The sequence below is a fragment of the Crocodylus siamensis genome, chromosome 2 (genome assembly GCF_052110815.1).
Source record: "Crocodylus siamensis isolate JL-2025a chromosome 2, ASM5211081v1, whole genome shotgun sequence".
Classification (NCBI taxonomy): Eukaryota; Metazoa; Chordata; order Crocodylia; family Crocodylidae; genus Crocodylus; species Crocodylus siamensis.
Window position 1 is genome coordinate 210,272,291 of NC_143396.1, and position 23,410 is coordinate 210,295,700.

The window sequence follows — 23,410 nt, forward strand, 5'->3', positions numbered from 1 at the left end:
GCAGTGGCAGAGCAATTAGGCATTTCACCATGGCTCCAGAGATGTGAGTTTAAGCTTTGCTTTCGATTTGTGCCAGTGGCTACCTTCAGTCAACCTAGCTGTAAATCATTACTAGGTCATTTGGACTGGACTGGAAAAGGCAGCTGGTCCCTCGTATTGACTGTAGGAACTGCCATATTTTAACCATGCTAACTTACTAGGTTTGGGCATACTTTTGACAGTTTATATTAGCCAAGTGTGAAATTGTCTCTTTTGCACTTCACACTTTTTTTGTAGAATTATCACAACAACCACACAAAAGCAGGTCCAAAATCAAGAGGAGGCTTTTCTGCATAGCTCTATGGGCTCATTGTGTTGGCATGTGAAAATGGGGATCAGGGTGATCTGCATTCAGTACACAGCTGTATTGTAAGAAAGTAATTTGCATATTGCATGCCATACACGGTTCAAAGCTCAATGATTCGTTATGAATATGTTTTGCAAAACTGCTGGCACTTCTCCATGATCAGACAATGCCTGTTTACTAGAGAATGTCAGATATCTGCCTTGACTGGCTATGTGGTCAAGAAAAAACAGAAGTACGCCACACACTAATTCCTTTACTGTCAATCCTGAAGTCATGAGTCAGTGAAACTCTGACTGAAGGTAACAGGAGCTTTGACTGAGACAGTCCTGCAGGATTTGGACTCCACTCAGTCTCCCCTACTGTGGGTGAAAGATTAAAATAGAGGGTCTCTCCCCTATTGAAAAGCTGCTTATTATAACTCAGTTTTGGGGGGGAGGGGAAGGTTGTGTATATGGTTTTATAACTCTTTAGATTTGTCAGTTGAAAAAATGTTCCTTTCTTGCTATCCTAAACTCTTGTGGCATTTTTGTGTGCTATTGAGACATTATCCTCTGGAGGTGAATGTACTTCAGCGCTGGGGAATATATGTGTACAGCTACGTGCCTACATACACATATGCTATTTCATACACACACATATATACACACAGATACACATGAAATTGCATGTTAAACAAATACAGATTATTCATGAAAGGGGTAATTTATGAAGTCTTTACTTTGATTTTACTCACCCTAAATTCTCATTAATGTACCCATTCCTAGGATCATTTTTTTTTATATATAGAGCAAATTATATCCTCTGACTAAAATATAACCTCTTTCCTCTTGAGGTCTCTAATCATTTGACATTTTTTTGTCCACCATCAAGTGAGATTTCAGGGTCTGGCCTAAACTAGCAAATATCTTGAATTTGCCAGGACTCTGCTGTGAAGTCTAGCTAGAGTCATTCAGGTCAGTGAGTAAAAATGCGGTCAATTTTATTGTGTTTGCGGCCAAGTTTGTAAAGCCTTAAGGGCCTGAAGCACTAAGATGTCTAGGCATCTAAATCAGTGATTCTCAACCAGGGAGATAAATCCAGAGATTTTAAATAGGAATCCATAGTGTTAAAAATAGTCTGACCTGCTGCAGTCTTTCTGAGTACTTTGTGACAGAAGACTTGCTCTTTTATTTTGCTGTTGTCAAAAAATGAGTGAAAACCAAAACCTGGTATTTTAGAGGGGTGCCTCAAGTTTCTCAAGGGGTGCCTTGAGTCTTAAAAGGTTGAGAACTACTCACAAATCTATGGGCATTTAGGTGACTAGATTAGACTTAACTGGGTGCATCCAGTTTTTAGTGCTTCATCTATATGAAAGACTGAGTGTTCTACAGTCAGAGAAGAGCAATAAATATGATGAGCATGTGAAAAGAGAAAGTTCTAAAGGTCTTAGTACATTTAGCTTGGCTAAGCAATGATTAAGGGAGAAAGGGCAGTATACAAGCAGTAAATTAGAGATGGTCTGAAATCACACACTCGAAGCCAAACACTCAGAGCTGCACTGATGTTTAAACCAAACCCATTGGTGGGTTTGGACTGAATCCAGACCCCTAATTAAGATCCCTGGCCTGTCTCAAGCTCTTTTTCTCACGTAGCAGGTAATGTTAGAGAGATGAGGTTACACTGTATAACACTTAAATCAACTATATGCACTGTTTTTGTTCATTTAAAAGGCAACATTAATGCATAAAAATTTAAACGTTGCAGTTTATTCTGTATTTGGAATACTGTGATCTCCTGGACAGCAGCAGTTTCCTAGTTTGTGTAAAAGGGAGCAGACATTTTGAGATGATGTTAAAGGAACATAACTGAAATATGAATTTGGCCTCAGAGATTTAGGATGAATCTACTTTAGTCAGTGACATGTATTAGTTTAGTAAAGCTTAGAAGTGGATGAGCCACGGAAGGGACTCATTTACATGTTCATTACATGTTCATACACTGTAACAATGGCACATTAAGTTTAGTACCTGTAATAAGTTAATGGTTTACAGGGCACGTCTACATGAGATGCTAACTGCAGAGTAGTCTAATTCTACTGCACATTAGTGTGCAGGGCACAAACCATGCTAAGACGGGACTGTTCAGTAGTATTAGGCTACTGCCCAGGTAGCATCACTAAAAATTCATGTACTGACTGGCTCAGTAGTGCCCGTTACTGTACATTGATTTAGTACTTGGTTATACAAATACTAAACTTAATGTGCAGTAACAACAGCGCATTAATGAACATATTGACACACCCACAGGTACTAAACTTAATGTGCTGTAATTGGCACTACTGTGCAGTAGTGCTGGCATATGTTTTTTTGTGACGATAATGGACAGTAGACTAATTCTACCGTGCATTAGCTCATTAGCATGTTTTTTGCCTGCTGCGCTAAAATGCAGTAGAATTAGTCTACTGCACATTTAGCATCTCCTGTAGATGCACCCAAGGTTTGGTAACTTAATGTAAATAGCCATTAAAAAGTTCAAATGCTGAGCAAAGGGTTACCTGAACCTTTCAGCATGGGAATCTTCCTGAAAAACTAAGAGCAGAGAGGAATGAGAGTTGAATTTAAATGAAGATGTATTGGGATTAGATCAAATGTTCACAGGGGCTTCAATAGAAAAATTGGTCCAGTTAGTTGCAGTTTTTCTTGGACAAACTTTTGCTCTCATGTGAAAAACGATGCAGCTTTGTATACACCACACACCTCTTGCAAAGCCATGTGAAATTGTAAGTTAAAATAACTTATAAGGTAACTTAGTGAGTTACCTTAATGCTCTTCCAAACTAATAAAGGATTGTACACACCCATTAATAAAATAAACTTATACTTTTCATCTCTGGGTCTTACATTAATAAAATTAGAAAACACATCAGTGAGGAATATGCTGTTTATTCACCCAGGTGTTTAACTGAGTGTTATGTTTTTGTATGTTATTACAAAGGGAACAGTGCACAAGTCCCTAATAGGCAACATGAAAGAGACTTTTCCATGAAGCTGATGCAGGCTAGACTCAAAAATAAAATTTGTGTGTCTTCTAAGAATAGGAAGTGGTATTCTGAGGTAACTCTCTCTGAACGAATATTGGTATCTCTCTCTTCCTCTTTTTTTATTAGAATAATATCATGCTCATTATTAAGCTCTTATAACTTGGTCTTCTGAGTTCGCTGGCCAGAATGTTATGATCTGTGACATCATATAATGACAACCTTTTCCAGTCACTATCAACATGTATTAGACAAGGTGAAACAAGGTTTCATATACCTTTATCATGTGGGTTTCTGTGGATGTGATGGATATTTTGAGCATGTGTCTCTCTCAAGGCTGTGGTTGCATTTATTGTTTAGAAAGAAATTCTTTTTTAAACGATGGCCATCAGATTTTACCTTCTTAAATATTATGTTAAAAGAAAATCTCACTGTATTTCACATTGCAAAGCCTGGCCATTTTCCAGTACTGTTCTATCATGAGCCTTGTGTTTCTATTCAGTTTCATCCTTGATCAGAGATTATTCATTTATGGATGGGAAGCTGTAAAAACTTGCTTCACAGATATGCAAATTGAGCATGGTTATGTTTATTGCGAGGCGATTTCATTGCAGCTTAAGGGGTTGTGGCAACATGTTCCTTGTGTCTTCTATGAATGGAATTGGCATTGCTCACTTCACCTTCAGTGGTTTTGGGTTTTTTTTTTGCCACTTGCCTGGTGGAATACCATCAGTGCTGAGCAAGCTGTTTGATTCCTTTGCAGATCATGATTTTGGAAGGAACTGGCAGAATGAGTATCAGTTCCAGCAGCAATCTACTCCACCAGCAGCCTTCCTGGACAGAGGGATACCCAGCATGTAATGGTAGGAGGAATTCAGCAACGATCTGCTAGCTTTATTGAAGGAGGGGGTAAAGGAGAGATGGTTGTACTTTGAACTCCGCATAAGTGTACTTTCTAACCTCTCCAGTTTAACAACTTTTCTCCTGTACTGGAGTCCCACTACTGCGAGGAACATTCCCATTTGTTGATGTATTTATAAAAATTGCACTGACAGGATTAAATGCCTGGGAATGGCCATTATTTATGGTTTATTTTGTTACTTGTACCTTTTCTTGGAGTGACCTTGTTACTGATAAAAAAGGCAAGATTGACAGCTCTGAGGTTGCCACTTCAGAGAAAAAAATGCAACAGGGGCAGAATCAGTTCAGGCTTCACATACACATATGCTGCCCCAATGGTCAGCGAATATCCCTGGCTAGAAGGAATCAAACCAAAGACATACTCACACAATTTACATCCCATTCAATATTTTATTATGGCGATCAGTTTCGCCAAACTTATCTTTCAACTTGGAGCAGTATACAGATGTATTGACATTAAGGGTAATAAGTAATGATAAGTAATGAAAACCTGTCCCTTACAAAGTGGACCTAGATGTCCAGTCCCAGTTCACGTAGGTCATCCAACTGCCATCAATGACTTTTACTTGCTACCTCCTTGGGTTAGATTCCAGGCAGTGACTTAAAGTGAATGTTGGTTGTATAGATATTTTATGACACCTGAACTCTGGTAGAACTGTACAGGCATATAATGCATTAGGTTAAACTTTTAACATCATTTTTGTCACTCAAAACATTGTCATGGCAGCAGCCGTAATCATTGAAACCTAGTCAGGCAACCACACAATGTAGCCATACACCAATCACAGCCCTGTAGGGTGTTACAACCAAACACACTGTACTGTGAAAGTTCTTATGCAGCATTTGAAGGAGCTCAATTCTTTTTGTGTGTCTAATTCCTAAATACACAAAAATATGTGCAATTGCACTAAGGAACCCCCTTTGTTGCCTTTAAATACTCATGAAGAAAATACCGGTAATGTTTGCACTAGTTTTCGATCACATGGTTTTGCCAACCTAGGTTTTGCCAACCTAAATTGGTAGGCTTTATTTCTGGGAATTGGGGCCCTTGAAACAACCCTTCAATTCCAAACAGCAGTTCAGATTCACAGGAACCCAAAACTCCAAGCCAACCACATGCCTCCGTACCACTAACACAACTGTTTTCTTATTCATATCTGAAGTCTCCTGGTTTGTATCATGGTGACCTGTGAATACCCCTCTTAATCTCTCTCATTCCTATCCTTATACTCTAGGACCCCCACCCCTGCACTTTATTGCTTCCAACACTTCCTTCCACAGTCCAGCACCATCAAGGCCAGGAAACAGTTCCTTCCATTACTGCAGGTAGTTCCCAACACAACCTTAATTCCCCTGTGCTGGTAGTGAGGGTGACTCAAGGATTTTATTAGCAACATTTTTTACAGCTGCTTTGGATATTCTTGTTTTGGGTGTATACAATAACAGATCAGTTCCTTGGATAGGAGAGGTATACTGAAGAGCTGGTATAGCAGAGCTATGCTTTGACCATTTTCCCTCTCCACTCCCAGCGTACAAGGGCTTTACAGTTTGGAATTTAAAGGAAAAAACAAAACCTCAAATGTTAAAATACTGATGTTCATATTTTGAGGAAATATCATCACACAATTTATCCTCCCCGCTCTTTTTTTTGACCAGCTCTGGTTCTCAGCATTAACGGGTAAGGGCAGGGACTGAAATGGCTTATGTGCAGGGTCACCTACTGGTATGTCATTCTATAGTCAGGGTGGAAACTTTACTAAGGTAGTAGCAGTGAAGCCCTTTATTAGACTTTCTGGCACATAAAATAGCTGTAACTAAAACAACCTTTGTATGAGTAAAACGCCATTGTTATAGATCACAGCTCTTGCCTACGTCAAGCTTTTCCTGAGTATCCCCTTCTATTGTTGCCACTCAGTAGCTTTTGTCTCCTTCTCTGTAAATACATCACTGGTTTAATGGAGCTTTCAGCAATATTTCAGTTCCTAGAAATGGCTTTAAAATATTCAAGCCAGTATTTTGTAGATTTTAAAAATTGGGTTATAGTCTCCCAAATTACCAGAAACTTCTGAGTTTGTTGAGAAATTCTAACATGGAAGGAAGAGTATTTTCACCCAAATTCAAACAGAATAAGTTTTAAAAAATATATAAATATAAATCTCTGTCTCTCTCTCAATCTGGAATTGGTAAAACTATTTTCCCTTAGGGAAGAATATCTAACTGGACACTATACTGCTTGGTAAGAAAAAACAAGTTTGTGCTACTTATGTTTTAGATATTACACCTTTTGGGGGCAAGGAACTTGTCCTGCTTTTTGTCTGAAGAGCTCCTACATATTCTGTGTACTAAATATCCAGACAATAGTCAAATTTAATTAAGCTGTGCACTGATTGCTGGTTTTTCAAAAGGGGGCCAAGGTAGAAGCAAACAATGCGCTTCTAGAAGGTGTTATTTTATGGCAACGAGGAACTGCTCTGGCACCATGGTACGACTACATTGTATGTCTACCGTGTACCATGAAATGCTTGCTGAGACACACCACTCCCATCCTGTAAAACTTTAGCTTCTGCTCAGGAAGCAGCATCACTGTATTATTGTGGCACAGCACATGTACTTAACTCATGTACACAAGGCAGGGACAGTCTCAGGTTGGCAGTAGCCTGTCTCTACGTGGAGTTGTCTTGCTCTAGAAAGACATATTCCTGGTCTGGCCTTCTGCATAATGCAAACTGTAGGATTTTACCTGTGAATTTCACCTATTGAGTTTGTAACCTGTAGCTGAGATACAGCAATCTGTCTTTGATTTATGCCCCCCTTCTCAAGCCTTCATTATGCTTTTGTCAACATTGCTAACCTTGATTGATGTAATGACCTCATTGCTTCTCATCTTTCCTTGATCCCAGTATACAAAATATTGCAGCTAATATCATCTCCCCCCACTTTAGTTTGCAGACAATGTGATCCTTTTCTTGAATGTCTCTTTTAGTTTCAGTTTAGTTTTAGTTTTCTGTCCTTTATTGCTTCATATTCAGAATTTGCCTTATTTTCCAAGGCTCTTCACATTCTTGTACTCCTGTCTACAAATCTGTTCTCTCTTTTTCCTGATCTCCATGTCCTTTTGAGTCCTTACTGCTCTGCTTGTCTCCTTTCCCTAAGTTTCACTTTGTGCATTTATCCTGCTACTTTCTCTTTGTGAAACATGCCACTATGCCATATCTCTAAATATCCTCACTCTATAACTTCTAACCTTTTATTTAAATCCACCTGTTCAAGTAAAATTAATTTAATTCTTTTAGCATGAATTGGCCCATACATCCTTCCACCTCTTGGCTTGTGTATATTTTCTTGGCTTCTATAGGTTACAAGCAATTTAGGGTAGAGAACATGCCCCTTTCTAAAGACCAGGTTCTGATGCATTCACTCATTAAGCAGCCCCCTTATTCACCAAATAAGACACACACCTTGTTTTGGGAAGGCAGGATGAAGAAAAAAAGATTTTTTCCTTTTAAACAAACTGTTCAGAATCAAGTTTCTCATTTAAGAACTGCACCCCAGTTATCAATTACTAATTTTCAGGGAAAGGGTGACTGTAGTATGTGAATAAATAGGATATTTATAACTTTCACTCCACATGTATATTGCAAACAATATTTTTAACACTTTGTTGGCACTGGTAGCATTTTGAATACTACTGCACATATACACCTCAAAGCTAGCCTTATCAATTGCATCTTCCATAGTCACCAGATGTAGAAATCAGGCCATGAGTTGCCTTTCCTCAAATTGCCTTCCATACCAGTCCCTCTATTGCATAATGTCATAGCCCACAAGTTGCTTCATTCCCCCAGTTCTATGTTTCTGTATTTACAAGAACTGTGGTAGCCAACATTTTTGCCAGGCATGCCACCAATTAGCCCTATACCCTCCTTGAGTGCCATTCTGATCCACTTCTCCTGCTCATCCGTTCCTGATCTCCTGGGCTCCCTGTATGATCTACTGCTTTGTTTTTTGCTTTCTGCCTTATCTGCCACTGTGCTGCCTGTCCCTTCCATGACTATACTGCAGAAGCTGCTTGTACCACTTGTGAAATATATGCTACAAGTTGGCCATCTCTGTATAAGAGGATAAGCTCTGTTTTATAACTGTATATATATATATATATATATATATATATATGATTGACTTTACCGCACAAGTTATACTGGCTGTGTCTACACAAGATGCTGCCTGTGCAGTTATTACTGCGCAGTCATATAGTACTTGCATACACAACTACTGAATGACTGCGCAGTAACATTGCGCATAAGGCTTTTGGGTGACACTGATTGCACAGTAGCTCCTTACTACAGAGAAGTAGTGTTACATCATGCTTTGTGCCACATGATGCCACTCCACAGTAGTAACTAGCTACTGTGCAGTCAGTGTCTCGTGTAGATATGGTCACTGAGTACATTTATTTTTCTGTATTCAAACCCTGCAATCCCTACTTTATTCATTCTGTCCCTATTCAAGCTATACTCCCATTGAATGCAAAGGGAGTTCTGCAAAGAACTGGCCTGTCATTGGTATATATATTTGGAGAGTGCCTTTTCCTACATGGACATCAATGCATCTTTGTTTAACACTTTTCCCTCCAGCTGAGCTTCCAAGAATTTCAAACCACTTTACAACCATTGCTGAGTTTAATACTCACCACACCCTAGTACATAGGTTAGTTTTCTTACCTCTGCCCCCTCTCCCTTTTGCAGATAGGGAAGATGAGATAGAGTTGTGAGGTGACATGCCCACAAATAATCAGGCCAGTGTTGGATGCTTGGAAGAGGACCCAGATCTGCTAGCTTTTAGTTCATTTGCTTTAACTACTAATCTTTCTGCACACAGTACATGGACTTTCTCTTTTTTAGAACTGTTGTTCTAAAGGAGACAGTAAATAAATAATGTTTCTTTCTCAGTGTCTAGCAGTTTCTATGGAACTCAGTGGCATGAAATTCATCCTCAGTACTGGACTAAGTTCCAGGTTTGGGAATGGCTACAACATCTCCTTGATACCAACCAGCTGGATGCCAACTGCATACCTTTCCAGGAATTTGACATCAATGGTGAACATCTGTGTAGCATGAGCTTGCAAGAATTCATCCAGGCAGCTGGGACAGCAGGACAACTCCTATACTCCAACCTCCAGCATCTAAAATGGAATGGTAAATATGCATTAATATATGGACAGACAAGACTGCAAATGCAAACACAATTCTTTTAGTTTTGGATTGATCAAAGGTCATTTATGTTCCTCAGGTTTACACTCATTGAAGCTCTGGGGGATACAACAGCTCTCTGGGAATGGAGCTTCACTGATGTAGAGCTCCTAAGATATACAAGACTGAAACCCCTCGCTATCCAAATCTGCAGCTTTACAAAGTTTTCCTGGGTTCTCTAGGACATTTGCCAATTTGGGAAAAGACCCTGAAAGAGGAGGGGGCATTTTAACAACCCCAGTGCTGTTCTTTGTTAGCAGAGTAGCCCACCTTCTTATACTGAGGAAAGGAGCTCTGTATCCCATTAATGCTCACAGGATTTGAGTTTGCCCAACAATGAGGAATTCATTGAAACATGTTTGCTGCTCAGTGTCCTGCTAGTGCACCTCTGCCACTAACTGGAAATCTTACTATTTGGAAATTTATCACAACGATATGTACCAAGTCAGTAACAGGTTATCAGATATAGGAGAGTAGGTTAAACATAAATCTTTTGATAATGCTCACTAAAAGTAATTTAAAATAACTACAGATATGCTCAACTATACCTGAATTACATAAAACACCGCAAAAATGTAAAATGCTTTGTTATATCACACCCACTTAGTTTCAGGTTGTCCATATGTTGTTCTTTGTATGATGTACTTTTATTTATATATTTCTATATCCCAAGTCTGCAAAGGGAATATTTTTTCTGAGGCCCATGTAGGCAAGAAGTCAACTCACTCTATTGCATAAAAAGAGACAAAGAAAGGTAAATGACAGACTCTTCCATCCATGCTTCCATCTGATCTTTCTCATGTCCAGCAAATCCCTCCTTGAATATTAGACAGGAGACTGCAGTGTGGGGGAGACTGTCTGTCATGTCATATCTTCTTCAAAGTAGCCTTCTATCTCAACTGTATTAGTTCCTGTGGAGAGATGTATCTTCATTTCTTGTCATGTATTATTATAACTCTTCCACCATTTGATTTCTTTCAGGTCAGTGTGGAAGTGATATGTACCAATCACATAATGTCATTGTTAAAACAGAACAAACAGGTCAGTAATAACAATAGCGAGGTGCTGGGGAGCTCAGTTTTACCTTGGGTGGCATCTGCTTCTCTTAAGCACAGAAAATATCTGTCTTTCATAAAAGAGTATGTTAAACAATGTAGACGGAACTAAACCTGAATTTTCTAGAGTACTGGTAAATCCTTTCCATTGTATTGTGGAGGACTCACATGGGACTGGTTTGCAAAGGGTCACTTGAGTTTGGGGACCTGTACAATGTCTTCTCCACCCTCCTCCAGATTCTCCAGCTTGCAGTGGCTACCCACAAGAGTTGTGCCAATGACTGTATTTTGCCTTACTGCAGGTTCTGGGGGGAAATAAAAGGTATTTTGGGGTCAACCCAAACTAGACAATTTTCACAATAAGTATCTCTTTAATTTTCAACCACTGTTCAGTGGATGAAAATTAAAGAGAATTTTTTTTTTAAATAATTAAAAAAATAATTGTTTTAAAGAAATCTGTTTTAAATGAAACAAAATGTTTGTTTCAATTTTGAATGCTTGTAAAATTATTTAAAAGAAACTCAGAAATTTCAAAGCGAAAAGTCTTTTGAATAGAAATCTTAAAACATTTCATTAAGATGTTTTCATCATTTCCCCACCAAAGTTCAGTAAAATTGAACCAGGTTTGTGAAATATCAGGATAGCTGACAAAAATACACACAACTAACTTGATTCACTCCTAGGGCTTGGTTTCATTAACAATACAATCCAGCCCATGTCATCTGCTTGGACATTTTCAAGGTTTCTTTTCAAAAGTGTCTTGGCTGATACCTGACATCACAATACATAGCCACTCCCAACTCCCATACGTGTGGGTGTCTTAATGACCCACCATCAAACACATACAATTTTTTGACAAAATTAACACCTACACATAGTATGAGGTATTACAGACATTGGCAGCCTTATTAAACCACTTAGCCTATTACCTTCCATTGCAGAATGGAATATAGTTAAGGACAGAGTTGAAGGAGGACCTACTGCTGGAGAGAAAGGAGCTAGAGTTGAGGGGTGCTTTAAACATTAGTGGATATGGTTCAAAACACCAGCTTCAGTTTTTGTCTGGGATCTGGCAGGGTGCAGGTGTCCTGCAGAAGAACTAGGTTGTGCCTTTCAGGAAGGGTAATCCTGATAGCTTGCTCCTTGTGACAAGACAGAAATGATACTGAAGGAAGCTCGGCAGGTCCCACTAAATCAGTGAAGATTGCTGGGATGTGGGTCCTAGAAAAGGTAGAAGTGAGAGGAAAAATAATTCCCTCCTATGCTCCAGCTTGATAAGATTTGTTTTCAGAGACAACATTAGGTAGATCAGGTGTCTAAACAAGAAGAGGGTGTGTACTATTACAAGAACATGGGTGTAGGATGCCTAAACATGTACCTATTAATTGCATACCTGCTAAATTCCTAGGTCATAAATGTTCATTCAGCCAAACCTGATGACCTAGCCAATAGTTCATTTTTAACTTTAATTGCATTTATACATTTCTGGTAAAACCCAAACTTGAATGTTATGCTTTATCACCTTTGCTTTAGAGCTAGAACGAAGATTACACTTAACATGTCTGACCTCAAAATCTGTAATATAAAAAGCCTAATGCCACCAGTGCTAATAAAACAAATTGAATATGTACAGGTTTTGACTATATCACTATAACACTCAATTAAATTGTGCTTGTGTTGTAACGAGTAATGTGCCTCTAAGGGTAACTTTAAAATTCTTTTCTAGTTTTGTGTTTTGTGTTCTGTGCCCATAAAGATGTCATTTAGCAACAGGCCCTCAGTCTGTGCCCATGCAGACTCCACAACAGAATGTAATGATATAAAATGGGTCTTATGTTAAAAAGAAATCAGATGTTTGGGTCTTACATAAAACAATCAAAATCTCTTTGTGTCTCTTTATATATCATTAAATCCAGTGGGGGCTTCTGGGCACAGAGAATAATAAACCCCCCATAGTGTCTGATTTTACTAGAATCCCAAATATGTGAAAATACAATAATTAAATAATAAAAAAAGCATTGTATCTGCTGGGCTAGATTAGGCAGGAGGATGAGCTAGTTTAGAAAACACAATTGAGTTACTAGCTAAGAGGCTATAAGACAAGAAAGCCCAAACAAAATAACTTAACCTGTTTGCCAATAGGTCAACCTCCCCGTTATCACATAGTTGAAAATAAGAGTCTGCTTTGTACCCTCTTCAATGTTCTCTTCCTAGACTCTTCTGTCACATAAACCTCATTCATTCAGTCTTTCAGTGCCTCATTGTTATTCACCTCATCTCTCGAAACCTTTCTTTTAATGAAACAGTTTCCCTTTTGGTCTCTTATCTTCAGATCCATCATTAATGGCATTCTGGAAAGAAGAGAATTATCTATATGACAGTGGCTATGGTGGTACCATAGGTAATTGACATAACTCTTCAAGCATTTCTGAGATGTTTTTATTGGTGCAAGAGGATGTCGTTCTAAATTTCTTCTTTTTGATCCCCAGATTTATTGGATAATAAAACTTACTGCCGTGCACAGATTTCTGCAACGAGTCTTAGTCAACAGTCAATTGGTAAGGAGTTCTTAATTCTCTTGCTCTTAATTCTCTTGCACAAATCCTTGAGTTACCAGTCAATACAAGCCTTTGTGGTCATCTGTTGAAGGACTTTTGAATAATTTTGAAACAAACAATACCAATGTTGAGGGCTCTTTGAGTTACTCTTTCTACCAGAGAGTGTTTTACAGAAATCTTTTCTTTGATCTCTGTCAAGAAGAAGAAGAACAAATAATCTGCAACTTCAGGGGTCCCTTCACATAACTTGCGAAGGGGACTGGCTCAAAATGGAAGTTAGTGTTAGAGAGACAAGATGTTCATCTCCTGTCACAAACTGTTGTGTGGTGCAAAGATATGACTGCTGTGTTCCTTTTTGGTAGTGTCTACACTCCAGCTTTTAGTAAAGCGGTTTGCATGAAACACATAAAGCAGATTCAGCATTGCCTTATGCTTCATTTTTGCTTGATAATCCAACACAGAGGAGCCAGAGAGCAAGCATGAAGCTACCTCATGAATTGTGTGATAGCAGGGGGTGTTTAAAGGCATGCTGGGGCAAGTCAGAAGCTTATACTGTAGTATCTACAGTGTGTCATTTATGTCTCTAGTGTGCCATTCCATCTCTTCTAAGGATACTGTGTACCTCCAGAGTAATAGGGATATACTTTGCCTTTTTATAGAAGACTAGATAGTGGCACGGTGCATGGATTCATCTGAGCGTGGCTGGGATGCTTTGGAAATGGTGGTTTAGTGGCTGGTGTGGGAAGACAGTGAGGAACGTGAAGAGGAAGACATGATGGATTAGTCAGGAGGTTGTAGAAGAATTAGTGAGAGATGGGAAAGAGCCAGAAGAGAAGGAAGGAACAAAAAAGAGGAGAAGAAAATGAGGTTGGCAGGAAGGAAGTCTTCTTGACAGAACAGCATTTAGGAGGGAAAAGAGAAAGATAAGGAAGAAATATTATGACTTCAGTCCTCTCCCCAGGTGCTCCTGCATCTCCCCACAAAGCTTTATGCTGCATCTGACTCAGTTCATTTGTCCAGTGGCCCCTGATCCTTAATCCACCTGACACCCTTTAAGATACAGTAACTCTGTGTGTGTGAGCGCATGCATATTTGGTGCAGCCCGGGTTTATATGTACAGCAAGGCTTGCCAAGGTGATGTAATACTTTAAACAAATGCACTCAGCAATAAATGGAAAGGAGGGGGAAAAAAATTTGCTTTTTATCTTGCCACCACCCATTCTCATAAAATGTCTGCCAGCTCCTCAGATCTCCCTGACAGTACTGAGAGCCTGTCAAATTTCTTGGCTTGGTGTGCTTGTCTGTTGACTTGTTGAGCCTAGAGCTAGGGTGGCACGCCAAGGGCACTGCCTGTTGCAAAAACTAAATTTCTATATCCCGTAAAGAAGTGGCTCATTCCTGAATCATATGCAAATAATCCGAAATCTTTTGTCACAGGTGTTGCAAGGCAGCTTTGTTGAAACTGCTTCATAATTCTTTTCAACTGTCAAGCCTCAGCCTTCTAATGTTGCATGCTTGGAACAAGTCTCCATGTAAGAGTTGAGGCAGAATGGGACGCTGTTTACACAGGTGAAATGAGGAATAAATCATTGACTAGGTGGAAGGCAACTCCATTTCAAAGAATAAATCTCCAGTTAAATGGAAAATAGCAAAGCAATTTCCAAGCTAAATGAGGCTTTCAAAATGGTGTTTCAAGTCAAGCTATAAGAATAGTAGGACAATATACCTAGGGCAACTGTAGAATAATCTTCATCAGAAATTATCAAGAAAAAAAATAAATAGGCATTCTGTCTGATCTAGGAATGGTGATTCCTGAATACTTGGAGGCCCCTTTCAACCTTGTGATTCTGTGATAACCATTTAATACTTCTTTGAAAGCTTCTGTGGGAGTTTGGACACAGACAACAAAATCATTGCCTAATTTCTTTGTGGGTTAATTTCTAGCTCAGTAAATGTCTTGCTCTTTGAAAGGCAAAATAGACATGTAAAGATGTGCTCAGAGTTTATCGCGGCTCTGTGTCACAACCATGTTATGTCAGACTAAAAGAACAAGTAAGGACTATCTTCTCTGACTTGTACAGTCTCCACTTCTGAGTTTGTGCTTCCAGGTGGCCATTGAGCACAGTAAGCTTGTGAAATGTTTTGCACCTATTTTTTCACATGCAATTATTGCAGTTGTGTGTGCAAACAAGGCACATTTTAATGCAAATATATATTTACTATAAATGGTTTGCACATACAAATCCTCAATTTCCATACACAATGATGGTAATTATGAATGCATAATAGCTGGAAAATATAGGTGTGCTTCCAAAACTTTACTAATAAAATTTGGGCACTAAACATCCTAAAACAAATAGGGACAGGACTTATAATTGGTAATATGGTACGTTTTGACAGTTCTTAAATTAATTAAGATAAACCAATTCTGCTAGATTTCAGTAAGAGATTTCAATTTTGCTTTCTCTGAGAATGGGAATGTTAAATACATAGATTTCTATATAGGTGATAAGTGATAAACAATTTAACTTCTTAGTTTCTGAAGAACATCTTGAGCTAGAGATCCTATTCTATCTAAGCTGGTTACAGGTGATAATATTCCACCGATAAGAGTAATAGGAACAATACATATGTCTAGCTGCCCAAAACTCTGAACAACTTGGCCTGAGTATTAAGACTACTTTTCTTTTTAAAATTTTCTTAGCAACAATGCCTTGCAAGATCATTATGTTTTTAGGCAAGTGGATATACTGTACATTAACACTAGTACATACATTTCACATTAGATCATCCCTATAACAATTAAAGAGTCCCCTAAGTTACATGCTACAGCAAAGCCTGGGATATAATGAGACAATTTATGAATTCCTTTTATAGACCTGATCCTCTTTCTTTTCATTCTGACACATACGTTAGGTACAAGGGACACTAGTTGAGGGATTTGTTAATCTAATTTATGTTTACACAGCCATCTCAGTATTCATTCTTTATTTATCAATGGTCTCTTTGTACAACTGGCTGATTAAAATGTAACTCACAAAACAAAAGCATCGCCTTGTTTCTTGCATTAGTTTAACTTCTAAAAAGTGATTGTCTTCAAAACAGGGACATATTTTTGTGGTTTTCTTTATTTTAACATGCAAGTCAATGGAAATTGCTTAACCAAATTTACAAGAACAACTTAATTTTCATTCTTTGCAGAGTCCTCTGATGGAAAAAAAACACAAGATCATCCTCCAAAGTCCCATGGGAAGAAGCACAGTAAGTTAGCTTCTTATGGTAAAAGTATTGGTTTGACTAAAAGATGATGGAGACAGTTCAAGCTTAGTTTAAGTTTTGAAAGAAAAAGGAAGCCAGAAGGGAAAAAAAAATCCAGTTTCAGAATAAACGGATCAAGTGGAGCTTAATATACACCTGCTGAGGAGCTGATAAAGTATTTCTTTCTAGCGCTGCTTATGTATCTTGGCACGGCTTAGTCCAAGACAGAGTGAAGAGGTACTAAATAAAGTTATAATCAGTGAAACTATTTCAGCATGACAGGATCAGATATTAGTTGATAGTGTCCTGTTTTATACTGTGACTCATGGGTTGGAAAGATTGAAAAGATTAGTTGGCAAGTAGGAGTTCAGTTACTAGTTACAGCTGATAAATTTCATTCTCATAATGCTGAGGGTTTGTCCCTCCATTAGAGAATAGTTTAAAACCTAAAGGGTATGTCTACATGTTCATTAATGTGCAGTAGTTACTGTACATTTAATTTAGTATTTGTATAATCAAGAACTAAATAAACATGCAGTAACTGCAGTTACTGCACAGTAGCACTGGTGAACACCTTTTTAGGCTAGGGACAGACATTACACATAAACCAGTTTAAGTAATCAGAAACTGGTTTCAACTTTCAACAGAAAATAATTTCAATGCACATAAACCAGTTTCAAAATGGCTGAAACTGGTTTAAGATAAACCTGGTTGAATGTAGTAAGGGACTTAACTGGTTTGGGTCAAACCAGTTTATGCAATGTCTGTCCTAGAACACTTCCTGGTTCAAGTTAAACCAGTCTCCCAGCATCCCAGATGCTTTGCAGCCCTGGGATGGGCTGGGCTGTGTTCTCTGCTCCAGAGAACAGGGATGGCCCCACACCCCTACTCCCTAGCTCAAGCTCTGGCAGAGGGGTCTGCCTGGCTTCCCCCTTTCTCCCACCCCACCTTGCTGCTCATTGTTCAAGCAGGGTTCTCCCCCTTCCCTCCCTTCCATCTCCCACAGCATGGACCCCAGCCCCACAAACCCTAGGCATGTGGTATGTTAGCTAATGCTTAGAGGTGTGTGTGTGTGTGTGTTTCCAATTTCACTGGGACAGGCAGACAGAACAGTGTCTACTTAAGGCTTTTTGGAGCCAATCAACAGGTCTACTGGTAATGTCCCTCTGTTCATTCCTTGGAAAAAGCTGTTTAAGAAGAGCTTGAACTAATGAGAGGAGCTTTTATTTTGTTGATGGGCTGATAAATGCTGTGTTATCAGCTCTCTGCTGGCTCCCTTGCCTGTCAGGTTTGCAGACAGTATGAAGAAGCAGTGAGAGGGAGATTGAAAATCTCAGTATTATCAACAGATACGTGCACTGCACAAACATCCCTTTGCCTCAGAGTGCTAGGCAGGGGCTGAGTTCTGTCAACACTCCTGCCCCTTGAGCAGCGAGCGGAAGGAGAAGCCTGGGATGGTACAGGCAGGATGGGGGCTTAAACCCCTCCTTTATCAGAGCATCCTGCCAGGGCCTGGCCACACCCCCTCTGCTCAGCACTGTGGAAGGGAAGGGAAGGGAGGGCTGCTCTAGCACCCCCTGGCTTCTAGCCTGAGCCACTGCAGGTATGTGCTTGCGTTTCTTCAGTCCAGAGGGAAAGTCTGCGCAGTTGCAAATTGCAAACTAATTCAATCTAGGCAGGTTAGACTAACCAATCAATTCAGGCTCAGGATTTTTGAATGTCTGTCTCTAGCCTTAGAGACCCTACTGTGCAGTAGCCTAGTAATACTGTGCAGTAGTGTATTAGCACCGTTTGTGCTGTGACATCCTACTGCGCAGTATTATTCAGCTACTGCACAGTTAGTGTCTTGTCTAGGTGCTCCCAAAGTTATTATGAAGATTTCAAGAAAAGCTGTTCCCAAAATTGTGAAAATATTTTCACACATCTTAGCAAATGATGCCAGAGAATAGTCTGCCTTTTAGTAGAAGAGACCTGCACAGCAATCTGGGGAAATCATTAAAAGTGCTTTGCTTCCTGAATGGATCCTCTCCCTTTGAATTTAAATGGTAAAAGCTATAGGGAGCATAGGACATAGGGCCAGAAAGTTACTGAGTTCAATCTCACAATGTGGTGGCCTTGTTGATGAACTTATCAAGGTCCGTCTTAATACTAGCTAGTGTTTTGCCTCGAGGATTATTGGAAATCTTTTCTAGAACCCAACTACATTGTTTAGAAATGTTCTTTTAATTTCCATCTTAAATATATTCATGGTCAGCCCATTCATTCTTCTGCCAACATTGACTTTTAGTTTAAATAGTTTTCCCTCCATGTATTTATAAACAGCAATCACACAGCTTTCATTTTCTAAGCCAGGGGACTGCAACATTTTTAGTGGGGACCCAGAATGACCAGCTTAGGTCAGAAATAGGCAGGCAGTAGGACCCAACCATTGCTACCACTTCTTGCTGCCTGGCTGCAGTGTAGTGCATCACAGAGAGAGCCCCCTTCCACCCGAGCCCATGCTGTCTACCTGTGGCACAGCACAGGGGGAACTCCTTCTCCACCAAGCTCCTGGCATCCAGCTGCAGTGCAGTATGAGCAGAACCCACCACCTCTGAATGCTGCCAAAACCATGGCTCCACAGACCAGATCCAAAGACTCCATGGTCCACATCCAGGCCATGTGTCATAGGCTGTTGACCCTTGTTCTAAGCTAAAAAATCCCATCCTATCGGGGGGTGCTTGGGATCACTACAGCCTTGTCAGAGTCTGTGACAGTGGGCCCTGAAGCCAGCCTAGGTGTGGCTTCTAGAACGGGGCAGGGGAACGGGACCTTGGCTCCTTTCCACTCCTTCCCACTCTTGAAACCCTGGCTTTTCAGTCCTTGAGATTCCCTAGTTTTCCGTGGCTGTGACCCAAGGAGCTAATGTCCAGCTCAGCTCTGGAGATACTATTTAAGTCCTGTTGATATTGAAGTTCTCTCTTGTCTTGTCATGCGTGTAGGTAGCTCTGACACTTAGTAGGGATCCTATTAATGTTTCTTTCCCCATGTACTAGCTTTATAAGTAAACTGAGGAATGCAGCTTTATTATAACATGAGGACAGTTAACACAGAATTATTACAATAAAAGTCATACTCCATCACAACATCATTCTGCCCCCCCAAAAAACTGAAGGAATAATAGATTTTTCAATCCAACAGCTTACTTGAAGATTCAGGAAAATAATGATTTATGTTGAAATAATTATTTTAAATTGAATTTTTAGTGAAAAAAAATATTTAATTTGGGGTTAATCTGAAATGTTTCATGTGACCTGAGCAACAAAAGGAAATGTTGAAAAGTTGCATTTCAAAACTGTTGAACTAAAACACTTCAGCATTTTGAACTTAGAATGATTTCTGGTATTTCCTATTTCATCCCTATACTCTCTGAGCTGTGTCTTTCCGGTGGCTCAATCCCTTTATGGGCTTCCTGCTTACTCCTAGTAGTCTTGTTGAGGTAGTTATTCATCTGGTTAGTTTGGGGCTCTTCATTAAAAGTTATTTTATTTGCCTTGCTTGGGGCAAAATCAGAAAATGTTTTGATTTAGAGAGATCCAAAGCTTTCTCCATTTTCAGGTCTTAGGCTTCACTTAGTTCCCTCAATTTGTTAAAGTTTACTTTTTTAAACCAAAACCCTTTGTTCCAGACCTATGTTTGTTTATCCTTCCATTTAATTTAAATGGAATCAACTCATGCAGGGGCGACGTGTAGGGGGTGCACGTGGGTGCATGTGCAACCCCTGAACATGGCAGTGCACCCCCTACAAAATGGCACCACTGATACTGTCAGCAATGCCTGTGGGCAGTCGCTGCTTGCCATCCCATAGCTGACACTGCCAGTGGCATCTGTGGGAGGTCCGGGATCTCCACTGGCCGCTGCTGCTGCTGGCACCGGCAGGTGGTCTCTGACCCTTGGTCAGCACTCACCACCCCCCACTCTGCTGCTGACAGCACCGGAGGTGTCTGTGGGAGCTCCCCTGCTTACTGCCACTGCGCTCCCACCGCTTCCACTGCCCCACCATGCTCCCGCCGTTGCTGTGCCCTCCCAGGTCCTGGGGGCATAAGTCATTCATGAACTCATGTTCATTTGATTCAAAGTTATTTCCAAGAACAAACTCTTCTATAATGCCGTCACTGTTTAATAGAATTGGAAACTGTGCATATATGCCAAAAATGCCACTGCTACTTATTTTGCTGGAAAACTGTCATGTAGATGCACAAGATGAAACTGAATACCATTGTATGTGACTAATAATATTATAAAGATCTTTAAGTATAGCCAGATTCAACTCCTAACTTCTCCTGCTACTCTAGTCAAACCTTTTTGACGATCCTTTACTGAAATGACTTGGACCAAACCAACAATGTTCTGTGTGTGCTAGCTTCTTATTTCTTTTAAAGTTTTTCACATTGTTAATGTATAATGCTGTCCCACTACCTTTACTTTTACTTGTATTTTATGAAGTGTCCCCACCTTTAAATACAAATAGTCCAGTTGTGGTTGCTATTCCACCCAGTTTCTGTTCTCCTTATAGCAGCTGGTTTCATGCCATTACAACAGAGCAGTGACATGAAGTTAAAGGCACTGCAAGCATGAGGGTTAAACAAGGTATCCTTTGGATAGGAATAATGCAAGCACTGAGCTTTGTAGAATGAAACAAAACCTTGTAGAAATTTTAGCTCTCTATGTTGCATCCATTGCTGATTTGGAGCTGTATCTTGCTGCAGTTTTATTGAGTTACTCAAATCAATGTAGAGCCATTCTAAAAATAACTTAAATCTGAGAAACTTCAAGATTATTTTCCTATGTGTCTCATATACAATTTATATTGCAGTTATGAGGAATGGTTAGATTGTACATTTATGTATAGAACTGTCACATTTTGTAAATACATAGCTATTTAATGAAATACAATGTCTTCGGTATTTTTGGTTGGTCATGTTTTTCTTTGTTCCTCAATCTTGTTTCAGATCCTCGAGGGACTCACCTTTGGGAATTTATCCGAGATATTCTTCTAAATCCTGAAAAAAACCCAGGTTTAATAAAGTGGGAAGACCGGTCTGAAGGTGTCTTCCGGTTCTTAAAATCTGAAGCCGTGGCTCAGCTATGGGGAAAGAAGAAAAATAATAGCAGCATGACTTATGAGAAACTCAGCCGGGCTATGAGGTAGTATGAGCTGAGAAAACATCATTTACAACCTTTGATTAGTTAAAGAGATATTGAATCAATTTGTGATCTTGTTAATTTATAAAATTGAACCAAAAGTAGTAGTTGCTTGCTACATTACAAGAGGGTTACATTACATTTCTTTCTTTATTGATATGTGAAAGACTTACACAAACAGTAAGTGAGACTGACGGACTGACTGTAGGCAGAGCTGAGTATACACAAAAGATGAAGCATATCCCTGTGCAGACACTGAAGTCATATACCTCCCTAAACCTGGAAAGCTTAAATTGGACCTTAACAGGGCAAGAATATTATTGCTTACTTCAAATGTTCAAAACCAAGAGTTGGGTCACCCAAAATTGTTAGACTAACTTACAAGGAAATCATGAGAGACTTAAAAAAAAAGAATATATGTGTTTTTTTTTTATTTCCTGTTTGGTTATCATAATTTTTTCCATATCCTTGAGGACTGGGAACTTCTTTTAGTTTTAATATAAACTGAGATTCTAAGTTGGGAACAGTACTTCAAAAGCTGACACTTCTGGAAAAAACACCACTGTGACACCCATGATAAAATCACACAAGTTGGCAGCAGTGCACAAGGAGAAAGATGCCTAATTTTACCCAAGGGCTGTCAAAAACAAAAGATCAACAACATAAACTAAAAGAAAAAAGGATCTTTTCTTCCTCTATAATCTCTTTCAGATACAATCTTGTGTGTTACTTTTAGCAAAGGTAAAGAAAATATTGTTGATAGCAGCAGGATATCTTAGGGCATGTCTTGATCTCTTGCTGTGCCAGGCAAAGGCATGCTTAAGCATGCCACATTGCTCCATGCACTATATCTCCTGAACTTTAAGTGCCTAGGCTAATTAATTCAGTGAAAGGAGGAGAAAAGTATCCTGCCCAGAGCACTACAAGTGCTCTAAGTACCTACAGTGCTTCTGGTTCACTGTGGGCACATCTATGCATGTGCTTTAATGCACAGTAGCCTATTTTACTGCACATTAAAGTTTCATGTAAAAATCTATGTGATTATGCTGATGTGCAGTAAAATAGGCTACTATGCAGTAAGCATCACTTAAAAACCATGCACATTTGTTACTGAGGATTAAGGCAGCCTAATGAGCATTTCTTTAGTACCTCACACTGGAGGTATTAAATTTAATGTGCATTAGAAAAAGCACCTTAATGCATGTGTAGACCTGCCCTGAGGTGACTTATGAATATAATGGCTAAGTACAGACTGTCGAAAAACCTGAGGTTGAATTAATTCAATCTTCACAGATTAGTCTAAGCTGCATAGCTTGAACTAAAAAGCAAGTGAACAAATATTCACTTTTGATTCCAGAGATACAGCCACATGCCTGGAGCGGCCCAGGCCAGAAGCCAGGGGGTGCTAGGGCATACCTCCCTGCTTGGCTGGAATAGACAGCTTGGGCCCAGATTAGCCCTCCCACTCTGTGAAGAGAGGTGCAAAGCATCTTGGGATGCTGGGGGACTGTAAGTTAACTTGAATCTGGAGGGAAACTGGGACAGAAGTTCAGTAAACCAATTTAACTTAAATCAGTTAAGTTTGATACAACAGCCATCCAGGTTTATCTTGAACCACTTTGGCCATTTGGAAAATGGTTTATGTGCATTGACCCTTTGTTGTATTACAGATTTGAACCACTTTCTAATCCATTATACCAGTTTCTTTGCAATTTCTGTCCCTAGCCAATAGGTGGAATAGAATCTGGCCCATCATTGACAGTGTCCCTTTAAAACTATCCAGAGCACTAAGGTATGGCATCAAATTTACTCTCATTCTTTTTT

The 23,410-nt window shown here is 39.5% G+C and overlaps 1 protein-coding gene across 2 annotated transcripts in view; it reads left to right on the plus strand.

Annotated features, from left to right (window-relative positions):
- Positions 1 to 23,410, plus strand: part of EHF (ETS homologous factor) — a 56,072-nt gene that overhangs the window by 28,667 nt on the left and 3,995 nt on the right. For both annotated transcript variants that reach the window (XM_090032929.1, XM_090032928.1), the window contains exons 2-8: positions 4,125 to 4,224; positions 9,232 to 9,477; positions 10,513 to 10,572; positions 12,919 to 12,987; positions 13,076 to 13,144; positions 16,346 to 16,405; positions 21,394 to 21,589. In XM_090032929.1, coding sequence (XP_089889055.1) covers positions 4,128 to 4,224; positions 9,232 to 9,477; positions 10,513 to 10,572; positions 12,919 to 12,987; positions 13,076 to 13,144; positions 16,346 to 16,405; positions 21,394 to 21,589 — 797 coding nt within the window. In that variant the 5' untranslated portion in view covers positions 4,125 to 4,127. The remainder of the gene's footprint in view (positions 1 to 4,124; positions 4,225 to 9,231; positions 9,478 to 10,512; positions 10,573 to 12,918; positions 12,988 to 13,075; positions 13,145 to 16,345; positions 16,406 to 21,393; positions 21,590 to 23,410) is intronic.